The sequence below is a fragment of the Condylura cristata genome, unplaced genomic scaffold (assembly GCF_000260355.1).
Source record: "Condylura cristata isolate star-nosed mole 26May11 unplaced genomic scaffold, ConCri1.0 scaffold00018, whole genome shotgun sequence".
NCBI classification, from domain to species: domain Eukaryota; kingdom Metazoa; phylum Chordata; class Mammalia; order Eulipotyphla; family Talpidae; genus Condylura; species Condylura cristata.
In genome coordinates, this window is record NW_004567119.1 from 11,088,294 (window position 1) to 11,109,215 (window position 20,922).

A 20,922-nucleotide genomic window follows, 5' to 3' on the forward strand; every position below is an offset into this window, starting at 1 on the left:
GTGAACAGTGCTTCTGTGAACATGGGTATACAAATAGCTCTCCAAATTCTGCTTTCCGTTCTTTTGGTGTGTACTCAGAAGTGCAGTCACTGGATCATATGGAATTCTATTTTATTTTTAGACTTTATCTTTTGTCACAGCTACACCATTTCTATGGCAAACAACTGTGTACAAGAGTACCCATTTCTCGATATCCTCACCAGCACCTATTTTTTTCTCTTAACAAAATGGATGATTTAATAATCAAACAAATTGGGAGGAGAATTTGAAGAAGAACCAACAAGAGCTTTTAAAAATAAAAATATGTGATTGTTAGAATGAAAAACTGAGTGGGGGTGGATAGCGTTTAAGACACAGATGAAGATAGAATGAATGAACTTGAAGATAGATTGAAGAAGTTACTAAATTTGCAGCAGAGAGAGATAAAGGGACAGCTGTGAAAACAAGGCCTTGAACAGTGAGGCTAGAACAAGAAGAAGACATGTTCTGTGAGAGCCCCAGCACAGAGTTGACCACTGATGTCACTTGGCCTGTGCTGAGTTTGGAATTTGTCACCTCATAGGTTTTGGGGGAGGATGAGTTGTGCTGATAGTTGTGAAAATGTTTTGAAAAACTGTAAAGTACAACATTAATGGAAAAGAGGAGAATATATTTTAAGCTAATGAAAACAATGTCTTCCCTGATTTAGAATATGTATCACAGCAGGGACAAAGAAAAATCCTTATTGTTCTAGTCATTTGAGCTTTATTTTAAAGGACATAAATGTAATTTATTGTCCATCCTTTTAGTTATTGCTACTATAGTCATTCAGATGTACATGATCAACTTGTAAATCTGAGAGACAATAGAGAATTGAGGATTATGTGAGCCCTTTTAATGAAGCTGTTTGTTATGTGATAAATAATTACGTCAATTTCTTTTTGCAACCTAAACACTCTTTAAACTTCAACATTTCTAAGTCATAATCCATTTGTATCTGTTTCGTTTACTTAGCAAAATACCAGAAGAGTAGCTGAAATAAGGTAGTCCTCACAGGAAGCTGTTTTGGTGAGCAGAAAACCAAGGAGAAATTATTCACTTTCAGGGACATCACATTCCAGATAGGCCCAAGCCTGATGGACACGCTGATGAGCAGTGACATATCACCCCTATGTTCCTGGCTTTTCCCAGTTTAGGCAAAGTTTAATTGCTTAATGTCCTGAATGCCATTTCTGAATTTTCTGGTTGGGCTGTTCTCCCTGCCCCCACCCCAGACTGGTCCATTGTCAGTTTGATGAGCTGCCAGTTGTGTTCAGAATCAGGTGGTCTAACACCAAGAGAAGTATACTGCAGGAACATTTATTTCCATCTGTGTGGGGATGAGGTGTCTGGAGGAGAGTTAAAAACAAACCAACAAACCCCAGCACATCAAGGATAGAATGAATAGGAGAAATATGGCCAGAAGTTCTTTGAAAAACAAATGAGCTTTTTGAAATTTACTGACGTTGCTTTGTGGGGTTTTGCCCATGGCGGCCATTGACGTTCTCGGCATCTCATAGGAAGCACTTTGCTTACTTCGCTGTGCTTTCCTGTTCTGTTTTTTGCTTGTTTTTATTGTCAGTGCAACAGCCAGCTACATATATCTGCTTGGCTATCGATCGGTTGTCACTGGATTGTTTCAAAAGTGATGATGATTCATTTTAATGAGTGATATTTAGGAAGCTAGAAAGTAGACCCAGAGTTTTAGGGGGTTGGGAAATAATGAAAAAGTGGAGGATGATACAGACAATATTTTTTTCCTACTACATTGTGGGATGGCTTTAAGTAATCTGGACTAAATCAGATATTTACTAGTCTCTAATTATTTTTAGTGCTTCCCAAATTTAAGATTCTCAAACAGAATCAACGTAGCATAAACAAAAAGATAGTTTGATGACACATACCTGTACTAAATTCCTAAGTGGTTTTCTACTATCGACAGTCTTTCCTTTTGATATTTGACATTTGGAAAGCTTCTGACATTCATGCTGGTCCTAATCTTTCCCTGAACATGATAGAAAGACCGAGGGTCACTGTGTGGTTTTCCTACTCTTCCCTCTGGGGTCATCCTTCATTTTCAAGGCACAGTAGAAGTGCTGCTTTGAATACAAGGGGGGTTATTTATGAGAACTTACGCTTCCATTTCCAATTCATAGGCCTGCTCTACAACCTATAGGGGATCTCCCTTTATTTGTTTTTCTCAGAAGAAAATTTTTAGTTTCTACTGAAAGCATGTCCTATTTTTTTTAATACTTCAAACAAGAGTAGAAAAATGTGTGTACCAACTTAAATCATGAAATATGCATGGTTTGAGCTGTAAGTATTTGTAAAGTTCCTGTAGTATGAAAAAGCATTGAAGCAGCTTCAATATTTTAGAAAACTCATGCTCAAAATAAAGATACAATAAATTTTGTGTAATATGAATCTCCCTAGGGCTCCCCAGCTTTTGTGGCCAGAAGGGTTTGCATCAACAGCCGTGAGACTGGTTTCCAGCTTCTTCCCTCCGCCCCCCAGATCCAAGACCTTGAGCCCGGCAAAGCGTCAGCTGTCACTTCTGGGATGCCCAAAAGGAGGGGTCTTGCGTGTGCTCACAAGCAGCTCTGTCCGCCACGGCAGCTGCCCGCCAGACTCCCAGGGCCTCCTCACCTGCTGAGCCCCTTGTCTCTCTCTGCCGGGCCCCAACCCTCCTGAGAAGGCAGGGGTGCTGAGGTGCTGGAGCAGCATGCCCTCTCTTGGCGTTCAGTCAGGAGGAGGAGGCCTCTTCCCTGCATCATTTTTGGTCACCAAAGTATCTCTAGAGATTGTGAAGGAAGGGCCCTTTTATTTTCTGCCTGTAGCATTCATGCCTTTGTCAGTCAAATACAGTCTCCCAAGCTGGACCCAGAATTAGAGCAGACATGACCCTCTCCTCTGCTGTCCCCCACCGGGCAGAATGTTTCGATAACAGACACTGTTCATACTCAGTTCTACCAGCAAATGGGACATATTCTTTCTAATAAAGAAACTGGCATAAGTAAGGGAATTCGGTGAGATGGATGGTTTGAGAGTGAGGTACAGCAGGAGATTAAATTGTGAGCACCTGCAAATGCTTTGCAGAGGGGGTATGCTGTCAGAAGAAAGAAGCCCTTGGTCAAAAAGGATGTGTCCACTGCTGGCCACGACTGGTCCTGATTGGTGGAGGGGTGCGACTGGGGCTGGCCACTGCAGAGACTGAATGCCGGTGCTTATTGTCCTTCCAGGTATCTGATCCCATGCAATCACATGATGCTGAGTCAGAGGTGGGCTGTGAAGGAGAGGGACTGTTACTCTGTTTCTGCAGCCAAGCTGCTCGCCCTCACCCCGGTCTGCTGCTCCAGCGGGATCACCCTGACGCTGGGGAACCAAGAGAGGGATTATATCCTGTGGTCCAAGCGTGAGCTTGAGTGCTCAGGTAGGTGCATGGCGATCTTGAAACCAAAGGATGCGAAGGCCCGTCTGTCCTCGGGCCCGTCTGTCCTTGGGGCTGTGTCCCACTAGGAAGACAGGGAAGAATGCCCCGAGTCCTGTTTCTTTGGTGAATGACTGGTTGGGAGTCCTTTCGTGGTTGGTGAGGGGTTAGGGACACTCGTAATCAGTGATCATTGACGCTCCCCCGGACCTTGAACTAGTCTTTCCAGTGGCCTCCAGAGTCCAGATGCGAAAACAGACACCAGGTGTTTCCTGACGGCGTAGCGGTGCCTGCAGCTGAGATAGAATTAGCCTTTCTTTTCATCTTCAGTGGCCAGGTGGAGATGCTGGCCTGTGAGTCAGACATCATTGTAAAACTTGCAACTGGCGATAAGACAGCAATATCCGATATGTCTGATTGACCCAAGGAGGGAGTTTTCATGTGCTGTGTTTTTGCAGGCATTTTGGAACACATGTGCTGTTTGCCAGCTGCAGTCAGCCTGGTACAAGTAGAATTTAAACAGCCACCGTGTCAGCCTCGGCCCTCTGCCGGCAGCCGACAGGGGGCGTTTGTGTGTCTTTGAGGGCCAGAAGAGATTTCAGTTTAGGAAGCTTCTGCCGCCCTGGGACCACTAGGAAGTGGCCAGACCTGGTGCCCACACAGGTGTATCCAGTCTGCCGCCTGCCCTGCCCCCAGCCCCTTCACAATGTCCTTCTGTCCACCCAGCCACGGTCAGCTGAGTCCTAGCTCAAGAAATAACAACATTTGATATAAATGCAGTTTTTAGAAATTAAGGTTGCCTTACTGATTCTTGGCCTTGGAAGTCAGTAATTTTGGGCTACTTTTTTTTTTCTTTTAATAGCAGGTTGTGTTTTAAATATATTTTCTAGTTAGGTAAAATTTTTTTCCTTAAACTCTTGGAAGTTGATGTCTTTTTTTTTTTTTTAACTATAAAAGTGGCTTCAAGTGTGATTCTGTGGCAGATCTTGCCACAGAATTCAAAAGTCATGCTCAGCGTGTCCCCGCTGTGTGCCTGTAACTGCCTGTCTCTCCCTGTGTGGTCAGTTGGTCCTTTCCAGAAGACAGTTTTCCCGCCTTACAGGTAAACACACAGCCTGGGAGAGTGGGAGACACTTGTTCAGGGCTGTGTGACAGGTGGAGCCCGGCCTGATTCCACGTTCTGAGCCTCTGAGGCTGGCTTCCGGAGGCTGAGACCCAGAGTGTGAGCGATGAGGGTGAGGGTAGGCGGGGGCGGGTAAAGTAGTTATTCTGCAGTGCTTAGCGGCTTGGATTCAGAGCCTGGGCTTTCGCAACCTTTCCAAACACTGGCCTCATCGGTACCTACCGCAAAGGGTTGTGCCAGGCTTGGGTTGAAACATGCAAGGCTCTTAAAACAGCTTGGTCATAAATATTGCCAGTGGTAGTCTGGCTGTCTTTTTCTTCCAAGTGGCTAAGAAGACTAACCTTTAGTCGTAGAAATAAAAGATAGATTATGTTTGTACTTAGGAACTGCAGCTGTACGGTCTTAAAGTCCATTTCTGGCCCAGACTGGTAGAGGCTTAATGATGAGACAAGACAGTGGAGATGGTGTGGCTGAGCGACGGGGTGGGCGGGAGCCGTGCTGGCCGCCCACCCTGAGGCTTCTTCTGTACACGCAGAAATAACTCCTGCCGCGCCGTGTTCAAATTAGACACTGACTGCTGCTTAGTAGATGTCTGAGAAGTGACGGACAGGTATTTCTCCTTGTCTCAATTCTTTTTCTCTTCCGGAAAAAATGTACACCTCAATGCAGATGTTTCCACAGCTACTTCAGTAATGCGTTGCGGCCTCTAACGTCAGAGGTCAGCGTGGCCCAGAGGCACATTCCTGGGCTAAAAGACCATTTTGGAGGTGACTGTGATCTTCATAAGAGAGCACTTGGATATACCGCTATAGCCATGACCTGGGGAGAATCAGCTAACAGGCTTTTCTCCAATCCCAGAGGGTTTTTTTTTTTTTGAAAAGTTTTAGCTCCCCAATTTTTGAGTCATGTGCTTTTTTTTTTTAAAGATTTATTTATTTGTACATACAGAACTGGGGTACAGGCCAGAGGCTCAGGGTCAGTGAGAGACTTCACCAGAGACAGAGCGGGGAGCAGAACAGGCAGATCAACGAAGTACACTGCTGAGGGGAGCAGCGGGCGGGTCAGGAGAGGTCTGCCACGCCATGTGGTCTCCTCCGGGGCAGGCGGGGATTGAACTCATGCGGAAGTGGCTTTAGCTTCTCAGTGCAGTGCTTTAACCGGTTGCGCCACCAGGAAGGGCCTGAGTCATGTGCTTTTGACTTTAGTGTTTATAGAAAACTTTGTAATTATTACCAGACCTGTGGCAGGTGCTAGTTTCTCTCCCTGATTTAAGCCTCTCAGCAACTTGAGAGGTTGCCTTTATTCATCGTCTTTCTCTCCAGCTTCTGTCGACTCTCGCTGGACCTGGCTCTGTCTTTGATGAGGTAGCGTTTCTGTGCTAATCTTTCCTCTTTAATATCTCCCCGTTAAAATATGATTCAGAGGTAACTCACTGATATTAATGCTTACATTACTATGTATAGCATGCACCCACAGATAATTTATTAATATTTATAATTTATAGACTCACAACATATCATGAATAAATGATGAAAATTTTGTAAAATATTTTTTAAAAACATATTTTAAAATCATTTAATTAGAACGTAAGTAGCTGCCCCCCCCACTAGCCCGTGGCCTGTAGCTGCCCCCCCCAACCCCCCCCCACTGGTCGTGGCCTGCCTTCCGCTGATGTGTCTCTCCCGTGGCAGGGCCGGTGCAGGAGCAGCTCCCTGAGGCCTTCTCCCCGTCGGCCTGCATCGTGGAGTACGGGAAGGCGCTGGACATCAGCTACCTGCAGTACCTCTGGGAGGCGCACACCAGCATCCTGCACTGCATGCGGGACTGTCGCGTCTGGTCCGCCCTGTATGACGGAGAAGCCCCCGACCCCGAGTCGCTTCTCCGGAGCCTGGCAGAGGAGAGCGTGCCCCCCACCCCTCACCCTGTGTTCAGGCTCCCGCAGCAGCTCCCCAGGAAGACAGGGCCTCAGCCCGCTCCCAGGAAGGAGAAGAGCCAGACGGAGCTGGAGTGGGACGACAGCTACGACACGGGCATCTCCTCGGAGGCGGATGTGGGCTCCCCGGGGGCTGACGATGATCTGGAGCGCTCGGGCCCGCCCGCGCCCATCGAACCCCCAAAACACATCCAGGAGATGAAGAAAAATGCAATCCTGCTCTTCAAAGGCTCGTACATCGAAGAGTCTGACTTTCAGGATGACGTGATGGTGTACAGGTTGTGTGCCGAGAAGGACGCAGAGGACCCTGGGAACCCACCAGGGGGAGCTCCCAGGCCCCCCTCCCCAGCTGAGGACACTGGGAACCCACCAAGGGGAGCCCCCAGGCCCCCCTCCCCAGCTGAGGACACTGGGAACCCACCAAGGGGAGCCCCCAGGCCCCCCTCCCCAGCTGAGGACACTGGGAACCCACCAAGGGGAGCCCCCAGGCCCCCCTCCCCAGCTGAGGACACTGGGAATCCACCAGGGGGAGCCCCCAGGCCCCCTTCCCCAGCCCTGACTGAGCTTGCCAGTCCCCCGACGAACAACGGTCCCCTGCCCAGCCCTCAGCCAGAAGCGGATCTAGAGGCAGCAGCTGGTCAGGGCATGTCTGACCTGTTTCAAGAGGTGGCCAAGGGACCGAAACAAGAGGACAGGCCTGAAGTACCCCCAGAGTCGAGCTCAGAGTTGACAGCCCTCCTCTCCGACGCAGGGCACAGCCCAGACCCAGGGGTCCCTGACCCAGACGGTGAAGATTTCATGGCCCAGTATGACCAGATCATTAGGGAACTGGATTCTGGCACGGAGGGCTTGACAGAACAGAACTTCTCCTCCCCTGACCCCTTGCTTTTCGTAAAAGAGGCAGAGGGGGAGGTAGAAGAGAGCAGAGGAGACGAGGAGGCGATGGAGGAGGAAGGGAAGAAGGAGTTAGAGGAGGACGAGGATGACTTTGACTCTTTCCTAGTGGAAACTCCTGCTGCGGAGACCGTGCCGTCGCCCTTTGGGGTGAGAGACGAGACTGCCTTTGCCAGTCACCAGCCGGCGCGGACTCAGAGCACCCCCTTCACAGGTGACCACCGTAAATTGCTTGTGATTTCTGCTTGTGAAAGTACTTGTACCTTTTGCAAAAGGAAGTAAGGTAGGTGACGGTGAGGAGCCGCCGCGTTTCCTAGCGGCATTAACTTTCCTAGCGGCATTAACTTTCCTAAAGGGAAAGTTTAACGCCAGCAGGTTAAAGTTAGATTTTACTGTTTAGTAACTTGGTATGTCCTTGAGAAAATAACAGGACGGACTGAGTCTCATCTCATTTAATTTGAAAGCCACTTAATTTGAAAGCCGCAGTTCCTTTAGTCTGAATTTTCTCCTTAGCGTTTTTTAAAAAAGCATTTTGAGAACAGTTTAGCCTCCCTCCCACCCCGAGTGCATGCTCTCCGAGGGCACAGGCGTTGTTGACTTGTCTCTGCCCTCTCCTGGCCCCTGGCCCTGGCTCGAGCTCAGGATACTCGCTGAGTAAATGGAGTTGTGCTCCCACTCAGAGGCTCTTGGGGCAAGTTGTGCCTTTGCCGGGGAGCTCGTTTCAGATCACCGTAGAATCCTCACCCACACACCCATGGAGGAGACACATGCACATCCCGCTCCACGAAAGAATGGGTGTGTCCAGCGGTGCCCCCAGACCAGGTAGAGAGCGTGTGGCGGCAAAGTGTGTGCTCGGCAGCACGTCAGGTGAGACTCGTGAGAGAAAGCACCGTTAAATATCACCCGTCTGCAGTCTCAGTCTGCAAATTCTGGCACAGAAGGGTCTGGCACAGAGGGCTCAGCTCAGGGAAGGCGGGGACCCCTGCCAGATGTTCAGGTGCAAGAAGCTGGTACTGCAGAGGGCCAGACGGTGGCCCGGAGTCAGGCCTGTGGGGTAATCCTGGCTCTGGCACTCCGGGGCCACCTTGGCCTTCCTGACCTGCCCTTGGTCCCTCTGAGGGTGATGAGACACTGAGGGCGGAGATGCAGTGCGTTATTAAAGATCACGGGGCGTTCCCGGCACCCCTGGGCCTGTTCTTCCCTAGCAAGCCTGGAGCAGCCGGGCGAGAAGACCACGCTCCCCACTGCTTGGGTCACCTGGCGCAAACACATCGCTTTTGCTTCCCATCCAGCCAGGGAGACTTAGTGTGGTTTCCAGGAGCTGGCCTGCCCTCCTCCACTGCTCTTTTCATCGACTTGTTGATGCCCAAACATTTCCTTGAAGAGGGAGAAAACTTTTAATGCCACAATGAAAAGAGTTGAGGTTGTAGTTGTGATAACATTTCCGTGTGAATGGGTTTTAATTAAAATCCAATCAGTCAATCACCAAGTAAAAAGATTAGATGATCTTGCTCTTCCTAGTTGTGAGGCAGGGGCGGGGCCTGGGGACTCGGAGGGGTCAGGACAGCAGTGGCCAGCCCACGGCAGTCTGCCTGAGGCAGGAGTCAGTGCGTCTGTCTCTGGGGTGTTTTCATAGCTGGACTCACTCCAAGAAATGTATGCAAAGATGTTCGTTGGGGCGTGCTTTTGATAGACTACAAGCCCAGTGTCCACTAGCAGGAGACTGTTTCACCAGTACGACACCCACGTGACGGCATGAGCCTTCATCCCCGAGATGACCCGTTGGGGCCGTCTCAGCACAGTCAGGCTCGGCCTGACGAACCTTCAGTCACGGACAAACGCATGCGTGCCGCCTGCTGCGGGCCTCCCTGTGCGGGGCCTCTGCCGGCTGGGACTGTGCGGGGCGAACTCACACAGGCAGATCAGGCTGCTTTTCTCAGAACTTAGCCCCGAAGTCTGGGGACACATGACTGCCTATTATTAACTGGACTCTCTCACGTACACACACCGACCTGGAAAGCAGGACATGTGTTGGGTAAGAGCATAGGCCTTGGGGCCAGATGGCCTGTGCTAAAGTGGGGCTCTCATCGACTGCCTGTTGCCCCAATTCTGCCTCCTCTTTAACTGGGCGTGAAGAATAAGCTCGTTTCATGGGGTGGTTCTGAGAGTTTAAGTACGTCGATGCATGGGTGGAAATGTGCTTAGAACCTTTCTTGACACATTGGAAGTGATTAACGAGTGTTTTTGATAACAATTCCATTATATTTTATTATACACACAAAACATTTCTGGAAGCATACTCTCGCATCTGCCAAGAGGGCCTGCCTGCCGCCAGAGCACAGGTCTGTGTCTCATCCTCCTACAGGAGATAGTTCTGCACTGCTTGGGGGTGGGGTGGGGGTGGGGAGGAGTTCAAATCATTTTATTCTCTATTAAAATAGAAAAACTGACTGGATTTCTGACGAGTGATGATGAGTCTGACCTCGGGCGTGCTGGCAGAGGAGGGGAGGGCAGGGGAGGTGAAGGTCTCCCCTCAGGAGTATCTCTAAGGGGAAAGTGGCTGAGTTGAAGCTGGGGTCCCAGAGCAGGAGGCAAGCAAGCGGAGACCCAGGCTGGAGGAGGGGCCTTGAGCAGAGGGACATGACAGGGAGGCCATGGAGATAGTCTTGGTTGTGCTGAAATTAAGTATTTTATGTGTGGGGAATTCATCTTCCTAGAAGAAGAAGGGGACAATGCTCCTGCAACCCTACGCGTACCTGTGGCTTTCTGACTGCAGCTGAGTTTTCTGCTGTTTACCAGTTTCCCTAGCAACTGTATTTTGCCAATAAACAGGCCTTTTTTTTTTTCTGTAGTGCTAGGCATCAAGAATAAACAAGAATTCAAAAAGGCTTGATCTATATTTTTTATTTTTCTCCATGCCTAACAAGTTGTAATGAAAGTCAGTAGTGGATTATAATGACAGTCTACTGGCCTCAATCTAATATTTGCTACTCAAGTGAGATGATGATACTTACTCCCTGCAGGACGTGGTGTTCATGCGGTTTCCCCCTCCTTTGTAGCAGTAGATTGCCAGTGCCATCCTGGCCTCTGCGTGGTCAGTAACTTCCATGGTTACCAGGTGGTGGATGAAGCCAAGTCCAGATCAGTCAACGAAGGCGGTTGTTGGTTCACGCTAAGGACACATGTTTCACAGGACACTCTACCCTCCCACATGTGAACTGATTGACCTGCACTGGGAGGAAGCAGGTGCAAGCCAGGGCCAGCAGGTGAGAGGGCTGGAAGCCCTGTGCCTGGGATCACGGCCTTCTCCATCTACCCGGAAAGCCAGGATTGTGTTGTGATGCCTTAGAGTGACCTGTGATATTCCTGCCATGAGGCTGCTTTCCAAGTGGGGCTTCGATCATGTTTCTGAATGTCCTTGGCCAGCTCTTCAGCTGTGTTTTGTAAGTGAGGACTCTCCACAGCTCTGCACTTGAAGATGCCCCTGACCTCCAGGCTCCTGGAAAGGGAGCCGCAGGCGGAGCATGAGGGATGCAGCCTTCTCTGTGCCCAGAGACCCCTAGGATGTGTTCCCTGGGGACTTCAGTGTTCCCAGGGACAGGAACTCTGCCATCACCCCATTACTTGCCTGTGGGTAAAAGGTTTAGGCCTATTCCCATTTCTCACCAACAGCTTGTTCTCTTGCAAGGGCTTCGCACTCTCACGCCACCGTAGCTTCTCAATGAGGCATCTTGTGATGAAGTATGTCTTTGTCAAACTCATTAGGAGTGCTGACATCTTGTGAGCCGTGTTTACTCATCTGAGCCAGGTACTTCTCTGTTGCAGGGACGTTAGGGACACCCAGTAGCCCCACTGGGGGAAATACACACTTCTCATCGGTTTTGCTTTTATTGTAAAAATGGAAAACATCTTCGAGTAAATTCATGCCAATAGCCTTGCTTTCCCTCCACTTTAATGAACTCAGGCATAAAGATAATAACCTTCTAGTGACCCAAATTAGTCAAACCTCTTTAGACTAAGTTTTGGATGCATTGCTCATGTCCTCATCTCGCTTTTCCTTTTGGAGGAACACGGTGCACCAAGCTGTAGCCCCCAAACCAGGGTTCCTTTTTTTCTCTTTCTCTCATCTGAAAATTGAGGTGTAGCCGCCCAGTTGCCAGCCCCATCCCACCCTTTCTCTGTCTTCTTCTGGTTCTTCCATTTTTGTTGTGCCATTTGGCAAGACAGAATCTTTGCCATTTGTTTCTTGGGGGTAAACAGTCCTTTTTCATACTGTGGTTATTTGATGAACATGGTTTGTATGTATTTATTTGATAGTCCTGGATGTCTACATAAAGTTTTTGTGGCTTCAAATATTTGCACAAAACCCTGTTTGGGGAGATGACAGGTGTCATGCTTTTCAGCCTCAGCAACCCCAAGAAGTATGGCAATATGGAAAAGTCTATCTTATTTTTTAAATTAATTATTCATACAGAATTGGGGTACAGGTCAGAGGTGCAGAGGCAGTGAGAGGCTTCACCAGAGACAGAGTGAGGAGCACAACAGGCGGGTCAGGAGAGGTCTGCCGCGCCCTGTGGGTCAGGTCCGGGGCAGGCAGGGATCGAACTCCTGCTGCAGTGGCTTTGGAGAGCTTCATAGTGCGGCGCTTCAACCCCCTGCGCCACCAGGGAGGGCCCGGAAAAGTATATTTTTATTTAAAAAATTAATCTGTCCTCTGATTGTTCTTTTCAAGGTCTGGGCTCATCTGCACAGTATTAAAACTGCTCATGGAGGCCAAGTGTTAGCTCCGTGCACATTTTCTGCTCGTTGCAGCACCTGCGCATGTTCTGCTCTGGTCTTGGGGCCACGTCCCTGTGCGCCCTGCCACTGGCAGGCCTGTCCAGGCTTGGGGGCTGTGGCTTCCGGGCGCCTTCGTCAAGGAAGTCGGGCTCTCGCGCCCCTCTTGTGCCCAGCCAGCCTGAAGCCTTGTGTTCCTCCTGCAGGCCCCTTCATCAGCGTGGTCCTGTCCAAGCTGGAGAACATGCTGGAGAACTCTCTGCACGTGAACTTGCTGCTCATCGGCATCATCACCCAGCTAGCCAGCTACCCCCAGCCGCTCCTGCGCTCCTTCCTGCTCAACACCAACATGGTCTTCCAGCCGAGCGTCCGCTCACTCTACCAGGTGGGTGCGCGAGCCCACGGCCACCCCTGTTGGCTTTGCGGGCGCTAAAGAGCAGGGCTCCTTTTCTCCTTCCCCTTGCTATTTTGTTGTTTTTAACCAAGTCCTCTGTTCTAATTCGTTTGCTTCCCTGCCCTATCCTATGGTGCTGGTTGCTTAGATTATTCTAGAAAAAATGCAAACTTCATTTAGCTTGATGTTCTCAGGGTGCCCTACCAGGAACGCCCCGGCAGTTGAAAACAAGCACATGCCTCCTACCATAGAAATTCCTGCAACGAGGGCTGCACCTGAGAGATGTGTTGAAAACCGAGGGTGGGACGCTGTTGTGCAGCACGAACTTCATTACTGTGGTTTTTGACAGGTCCTTGCGTCTGTGAAAAACAAGATAGAACAGTTTGCGTCTGTGGAGAGAGACTTCCCGGGACTCCTCATACAAGCCCAGCAGTACCTGCTCTTTCGCGTGGACATGTCTGACATGACCCCTGAGTCACCCACCAAAGGTCAGCCAGGTCCCCCGTGTCTGCTTGGCTACTCCTGCATTTCCTCAGCCTCCTTGTTTGGCTTCACAGATGCTGCGTTGGCTCCTGGGCCCTAAAGCCATCGAACTCTAGTTTCATTTTGACCCCGCAGAGAGGGCCCGGCCTTCTTCAGTGTCCTTACACCGAAAGAAAGCCTGCCCTGCTCGCACCTGCTGGTCCAGCCCGGAGGGCGTGGGGCACTTGCTTCCTCACTGAGAGCCGCTCAGGGAGGAGCGAGGTAAGGCCGTGCCAGGCCTTCCTGGGAACTGGCCCATGGGGCACAGGAGCTTTGTGGGCACACCCTGGCCAGTCTTCAGGACGCTGTCCCCTGAGGAAAGCGTCCGTTCTCTTTATTGTGTTTTCAGACTCTCAGACCAGTGATAAGTATGTTTTAGTACTTTAGAGGGAAAAATTATTCAGACTGTGAGAAGTAAGTGTTCTGCTTAGCTCTAGCTTCCTGAGGTCGCCTTTTTATCCGCTCTGGAGGTATTAGACTGGGGGCCTGGCGGCAGCCGGTGTGGGGCGCGGAGTTGCCGAGCAGGAGCCTGGACGGGCCTGCTTTGCCTGCTTTAAGCTCAGGTGGGGCACACCTGAGGGCCAGCCGTCTTCTGAGCTGAGACTTTGTCTTTGGTGGGTGCCAGCTAGGCAAGGCAAGGCCTTGTCACTCTGGCTTTCCCTCATCTCGTAGACAGTGAGGCTTCTTTCTGACAGGTGAGCAGTGCAGGCGGGGCTCTGAGTCTTCAGCTAATACATACAGGTCTGTGATCAGAGACAGGGCTGACAGCCAGAGGCAGAAATGTGACTGAGGGCAACCTTTAAGTCTTTAAAGGAAGCTGCGAAGACCCCAGAGCCACCAACGCCTGCCCTTGCCTCTGTATGGCGACTTGATCTTGGTCACGAGGCCTCACTGGGCCTCACGTTCCCTAACTCTGAAATGAAGGGTTCTTTTACTTTTTCTTTCTTTTTTAAAGATTTATTTATTTGTGCGTACAGAACTGGGGTACAGGCTCAGGGGCGGCAAGAGGCTTCACCAGAGACAGAATGGGGAACAGAACAGGCAGATCTACAAAGTACACTGCTGAGGGGAGCAGCGGGCGGGTCAGGAGAGGTCTGCTGCGCCATGTGGTCACCTCCGGGGCAGGCGGGAATCGAACTCATGCGGAAGCGGCTTTAGCTTCTCAGTGCTGTGCTTTAACCCACTGCGCCACCCAAGAGGGCTGAAGGGTTTGTTTTTCATCTCTCAATCCTTTCTGGCCTTAGGACTGTGGGTGTGAAAAACCTTCAGCCACTGCAAGGCAGCGTTTGGGAAAAGGTGCTGCTTTGCTGGCAGATGAGGGCTAGGTGCGAGCACTGGCCCTTGGGAAGTGCCATCCAAGCCATTTGTGGAAGAAGGTGGACGGTGGGTCCACAGGGCCTCCTCCACGAGGACACGGGCAGTGGCCAGTTCCTCCTGACAGGAGCGTGCCGCGAGGGAGGGTGCGCCAGTTCGCAGGACCAGCCAGCGCAAACCCCGTCTTCGCTGGAAGCCATCTAGGAGCGCTCGCCTGGCGCTGGCTGAGCTGGGGGCTGGGCGACTGGTCTTGGCTGGACTCACCAGTGAGTTGCCATCAGCCAGAGGTTGATGCCTGGGCTACCTCCCTCATATCAGTGGGGCAGTAGGGGTCTGCATCTCTCAGCCCTGCCTGTCAGCATCACAGCTGCAGGCTGGGCAGGTGTGAGAGCAGGAACATCCAAAATCTATTGAGGCTCTAGCTTGGGAGGCCAGTTCTGCGCACCCATTGGCCAGAGCAGGTCACCGACTGGAGAAGTTGGGAACCAAGCAAGTGTCCCTGTTGCGCAGAGCAGGGCCGTGTCTGCAGCCCTCCAGAGGTGACTTCAGTCTCCCAACGTGGCACCGTGGATCTATCTTTGTTTATATTTCATAGTTTGCAAAGTGCTTTCCCAGCCAGGTTTTATGAAGTTACACAGAAGGCAACTTCATTTTCACATGAGGAACTAGAGGCCTGAGTCAGCCAGGATCACAGAGCTCCAGAGCCCATGGGGGCAGGTACATTCCCCGGCCCACATCCGAGGCCCTCCTTGGTGAGGGGCCTCTTAACCACAGGTGGGGGGGTGGAGTGGAGTGCTGGGGCCCCTCCGGCCTTGTGCTCTGTCCTGGCTGCCAGGTGTGAGCCCAGGGGACCTGGTTCCCACTGCGTGTGGTTGTCTAGGTACCCAGCTGTGGTTGAGGCTTTCAGACATCTGTGACCTGCAGGGACGCTGACTTGCAGGACATGTCTCACTCCCTTAGGGAGTGTTTCAGGGGGCCGTTCTGACGTCTCCCTGGGTAGCAAAATGACACCCTCCCTACACGTAAGACAGCTCTAAACTCACAGAGTGAGTGGGGTGCGTGCCCCTCACAGCGCTGAGAAGCCACGTGTGCAATGTGGTAGCCCGAGAAGAAGAATTGCTTTCCCCGAGAACTTGGGCGCTTGGCCAAATAGCCTCCCGTGTCTGTGTGCCATTCATTTTGCTCACTCTGCCTCCGTCTGGCAAGGTGGTGAGTGAGTGGGCTGTGGGCCTCTCTGCTCACTTCTGAAGTCTTCCCAGCACCCATCTTGAAAACCTTCCCCGCATCTTTCGAGGGCCACTCCTGCACGCTCCTGCGCAGTGTCTGCCGTCTGGCGCTTGCTCCCCTTTTACAGCCCCTAACACTGGCTCCTGAGCCCCTGCTCATGGCGCAGGCACTACACTTCCTGGACTCCTGGCAGCCTGGCTGAAAACGGGGTCTCCCCACTAAGGCTTCTGACAGAAACAGGTGCTGGGTGGTCGCTGTGCCGAGGCGGGAGCTTCTAGTCAGCCACCTCTTCAGATCCTGGAGGCTGTTCGACTGAGGCTCCACCACTTGACAGGCTCCTTGCTTTCCCCCTCCACTGCTTTTTAAACCAGAGGTTGTGTTTCTTTATTTTACATTCAGTCTTTTAACTGCTCTAGCCCTAGAAGGGAGGAAACTTTCAGGAAAGGAAACTGAGGCATGGTAAGCTGGCCTCCAGGTGAGGACCATCACTTGGCTGCCTCACTCTGCGTGTGCAGCAGATTGGTGCTTTGTGACCGGACATGCTCCCCTCTGCAGCAGACACTGAAGGGTGGGGCAGGCCTCCTCCCTCCCTGGGTCTGGTCCTGCCTTTCTTAGTGAAACAGCTTTAATTGTTGGATTCCAGCTGGGTAAATGAGGCTCAGCAACTCCTGGACTGCTAGATAAATGAGGCATAAAAGCCCTTTGAGGGGTGGGGTGAGGAAAAAGTGAATTTGAAAGAGAAAGATGGAGAGGAGGAGCTGAACTGGCTCCAGACAGGCAGGTGTAGGCAAGGCCTGGCTGGGCCGGTTCCTCCCTCCCCATTTCGTTCGGCAAATGTTGATTAGTTTCTGAGACTGAGGGAGTGTTGGAGGGCCGAGCGCTCCAAGTCTCAAAGCTAGTAGGAGTGAAAAGCATAACTAGCAAGGCAAGGCTAAAGGGCAGAGAAGCTTTAGTTGGTAATTAGAGTGGGGTGAAAGGCGAGACAGGGTTACTTCTAGCGGCAGGAAGAAGGAAGTGCTCTGTGCAGCCTGCGGAACGCTGCATCGACAAGGCTGGCTTGCCCCCCCCAACCCCCACCCCCCCGCTCACCGGGCGGCCTGTGCTGTGCCTTGCACCTATGGATGCATGTGACTCTCATGGGTGCTCTCGGGGCTTTTGACAGGCGGGACACGAGAGTCCAGAGAGGCGCAGTGACGGGTCCCACCTCACCAGCCGGTGAGGGGCCGAGTCTGTGCTCGCACCCTGGTGCCCCTTAGGCCCGGTGGGCAGAGATGGGGCCCGGGCACCCCAGGGTGGGAGCAGTGGGACCAGGCGGTGCTTGGGCTGGGATTTATGCCTGGTCCCCACTGGCATCCAGACCAGCTTCCATCATGAGCTGCAGGGCTGGAGAGTTCGGTGGGGTGCGAGGGGGACTCTAAGCTGGCGCGGCTCCGTGATGGGAGCTTCAGTCCACAGCCTGTCATCACATGAGTGAGCTTCCTCTGAAAGGTGGTAGCAGTTGAGAGTCCCAACTTCTCCACTTCTTCATGGCACGAGCTGTGATAAGCTTTCATCTAGGATATTTAAAGCAGTAAAGTGGAGGATTTTTTTTTTTAACACTAAAGACTATAGTAGTGAGATGTGGAAAGTACTATAAATGTCAAGAATTTTTAGTGCTGTAGTTAAGCAACACTCTAAGGAGAGCGTTGAAAAATGGGATTGAATTCTAAATAGCAGCCAAAATAACGAAGGGCTTGAATATGATGATTTATAAGGAGTAATGAGATGGTTTGAGTAGAGGATAGAAGAAGGCATACATAATTCCTATAAATGTATGAAGGTTAGCGATATCCAGGGCTTGAATAGTCAGGGAAGTCAAACCTTTAAATTAATAAAACTGATTTGCTATGAAAATGCAAATCTCTTGACTTTGTTACAAAGTTTGGGCTCATAGACAGATGTCCGTGGAGCTGACACTGAACCCCGGAATCGTTCCTTGAATTTTGGAAGGCAGCATCTGGCACTGGTTCTCTCCAGCCTTGGAAAGTCTCTTCCATTCAGTTTCCCACAGGGGGTGGGATGTCTGAATAGGAGATTTGGGAGGATGTCCAGGGACCCCCAGAGGCTGGAGCAGGAGTTGCAGGGAGTGTGGAGTGACTGGTTACCCCAGCCTCCCTGTGGCGCTGCACAGCGTGCACCCCAACTCTGGAGGCTGAGGCGGTGGGCACGCCCCTCAGTAACTGAGTGACAGAGCTGCCTCCTCCATCGTGTCCTTCCCGTCCTGTCCTGGCCCGGCCCTGGAAGCATCTCGATAACCCTAGACTTTCACCACAGTTTCTGCACACACAGCCTTCCGCAGGCTTTCAGGTGCGACCTGCTCCCATGCCGGAGGCATCTGTGGCAGCTCTGTGTGCTCCGGCTGTGCCTGAGGCCATCACAGGGGCCTGAGCCCTGCCCGATGATGGCATCGCCAGCAGCACCTCACCCAAGAGGTGGGGTGTGAGGGGCCCTGGCGGGTCACGTGACGGTCTCCTTTCTGGTTCCAGATGCCATTCAGGAGGCGTCCAGGACTGGAAGCAGCAAGAACCTTTTGGACGGTCCCCCAAGAGTGCTCCAGCCCTTCCTGACAAACAGAGCCAAGGTGGTGGGGGCGCCCCCCAGCCTGCCCCTGCCCGTGCGCAACACCATGCTGGCCGCTGCCCTCTTCCCGGAGTTCCTGAAGGAGCTGGCCGCCCTGGCCCAGGAACACTCCATTCTGTGCTGCAAGATCCTGGGGGACCTGGAGGACTGCTGCTAGATGCTTGTTTTTGAATAGCGGGTCCTGTTTTTTAAGGGTTTAGTATCTTGACTGAATGTTAAATGCAAAGCTGCTTACAAAAATTTCTACTTTGATATTTCCTGAAAATACTTGATTTGTGGGGAGGGGCTTTTCTGCCTACCCCCTCTCTCTTCTCTGGCCGGGTCTTTCCACCTTAAGTTGTGTAGAATGTAAGTCTCGTAAGCTGGTTGCTCCTTTGCAGGTGTTCTTTGCTCAGTTTTCCTCCCTCCTGTTTTTGGGTTGTTCCTCCCCCATGTGAGTCACTCATCTCGCAGCCTAGCTCACGCCATGCGAGTACTGGGGTTCAGCGCTTACTGAAGTGCCCCCCGAGGCTGGCTCTTCAGTAGCACAGGAAGGACATGCATCTGCCCCTGCTGCCTTCTGCAGCTTGGGTCCCCTGGCACGGAGGGGAGCGTGAAGGCGAGTGGAGCCCAGCTGTGTGCTCCTTTGGATTCCCTCCCTGAGACTTGGTTCTGCGTGGCCTTAAGTGCAGGCAAGTCCACCGCTCCCAGCTGCCGCCTGTGAGTCACCTAGAGCCGCCAGAATCTGGAACGCAGGGAGAGTTTCTGGTTGCTTAAGAGCTTTCTTCAATCAGTGTATCACTACTGAAACACTACAAATGGCCTTATTTTAGTAAGACTTGCCCCCAAATGAAATAGACCTATGCAGTTTTTTTTTTTTTTAGTTTGAGCAGATCAATACAGCCTGGTATCATAGAACTTGTGTAAGAAGACAACCATCATTATTTTTTGAGATGCTCTTTGGGAAACAGATTAATTGGTGAAGCTGTTTCATAGTGGGTTTTCTATGGGGTAATATGGAGTGTGGGAGGAACAGGATAAAAGCAAACTAAATGCAACTTGTAAAAACACCGGCAGTTCCTTTCTATGTGTTTCCCTTGTCTGATATGTTACACTGTGTAGAGAAACCAGGAGGTGTCAGCCTGGGAGCCAGGAAGGTGCAGACGGCCACAGGGCGTGGACCCTGCACAGCCCAGCACCTGCTGGTGACGGTCTGCGCCGAAACCCCGCCTTCTGAGTAATGGGGTTCAGTAGAAGGCCTCATGTGATGTGTTAGCCCCTCTGCAGCTTTTCAGCCGGCTCCGAGAGGTACAGTCACACCGAGGGCTGTGTCCTCAGTTCAACACCCAGCCAGCTGTCCACTGGGTGGCCATCCCGCAGGGCCGGCGCATCGCAGGTTGGCTGTGCCTGAGTGCTGACTAGGGGGCTTCAGCTGTGTCCCCAGCACAGGTGGGGCGTGGAGGAAAGGATCTCACCTGAGACCCTGAGAGCAGAGGCTGACCCTTTGTGTCCCAGGCGTCTTGGAACACCCTCATGGAAACAGCCAGGGTGGAGTGGAGACCCCAGGAGACGCGGCCTGGGCGGTGTGACCCTCAGGGGCCAGCTTTACGGCGCCTCCGAGTTGTGCAGGAAGCCAAAGATGCCGTCTCCATTTCTGATTCCACAGTCACCAGTTCTTAAAAACTGGTTTGCTCAGCTGCCTTGCAGCAGGTAGCATGGGTGTGGCCCAACAGCCTGGCTTCTCCACCTGGGTCGGCGCCACCCATGAGTCTCTCTGAGCTAAGCAGACGGCTTCAGGTAAAGAGAACGAGAAAGGGGGCAGAGAGATGGAAGGTTGTAACTTACCTTCCAGCATTGTTTGCACAAGTATGTGTCTTCCAGTTCTGACTTAAACATGTATTTACGTAAACCATGCATGAATGTAAAATGCTGAAGTCACATCTGGAAAAGGTGTTATTCTCTAGCTTTTCGGTTTGATTTGCACTTCTCTCCATTGTCCGGTGATGGTGTTGAGTCTCCCTGAGTCCATGTTGCTTTATTACAGAGCATCAGAGCATCACAGTCCTCTGTGAAAGGTACCCAGGGAAAGAGGTTGATTTGGAGGAAAATTCTTGGTGCATTTTGCAATAGGTGCTGCGGTAGACTGACTTTAAAGAAGACCGAGATGACCAGTGTTTGGGGTGAGAGGCAGGGAAGTTTCACCCCGGGGTGGGGTGCTGGGAGCGAACTCACATGAGGGACAATCAATGGATCATCTCCCTAATGCCCTGTTAGGAAGTGGAAGTGGCTCATGTTTCTGAATCCATCACAGCTGCCTCCTTAGAGCCTCAAGTCCAGGGTTTTTCAGTATGAAATCAGAAAACTGACCTGGAAATACATTATAGAGAATCAGCAAACCCTGGTGGCTGAATGACATTGCAGGTGGACTGGGCGAAGAGGCTCAGGGCAGGGGGAAATACGCCAGCAAAGAGTGGCAGAGATCTGGGAGGAGAAGACGGACCCTGAGGGCTGGGGGCACTGGTCTGGGCGGACAGGAAGGGGCTGTACAGCAGGTGACTGCCACACACGGGGCTCCTTGGTGGGAAAACAGCTCCTGGTGACGAGGCAGAATATTCCAGCCATAAAGTAACAGGCGAGCCCCGTACAAACACCACTTGTGATGTGCTGGGGGACGATGCGGAGCTATCCGGCCCGCC

The 20,922-nt window shown here is 51.5% G+C and overlaps 1 protein-coding gene across 1 annotated transcript in view; it reads left to right on the forward strand.

The window, feature by feature from the left end:
• The window catches only part of FAM160A1 (family with sequence similarity 160, member A1), a 68,900-nt gene extending 50,482 nt beyond the window's left edge, over positions 1-18,418 (forward strand). Inside the window, exons 7-12 of the mRNA XM_004685323.2 lie at positions 3,258-3,448; positions 6,260-6,836; positions 7,041-7,609; positions 12,378-12,556; positions 12,915-13,053; positions 18,154-18,418. Of these exons, the coding sequence (XP_004685380.1) occupies positions 3,258-3,448; positions 6,260-6,836; positions 7,041-7,609; positions 12,378-12,556; positions 12,915-13,053; positions 18,154-18,404 (1,906 nt within the window). The 3' untranslated portion in view covers positions 18,405-18,418. The remainder of the gene's footprint in view (positions 1-3,257; positions 3,449-6,259; positions 6,837-7,040; positions 7,610-12,377; positions 12,557-12,914; positions 13,054-18,153) is intronic.
• The last annotated feature ends 2,504 nt before the right edge of the window (positions 18,419-20,922 follow it).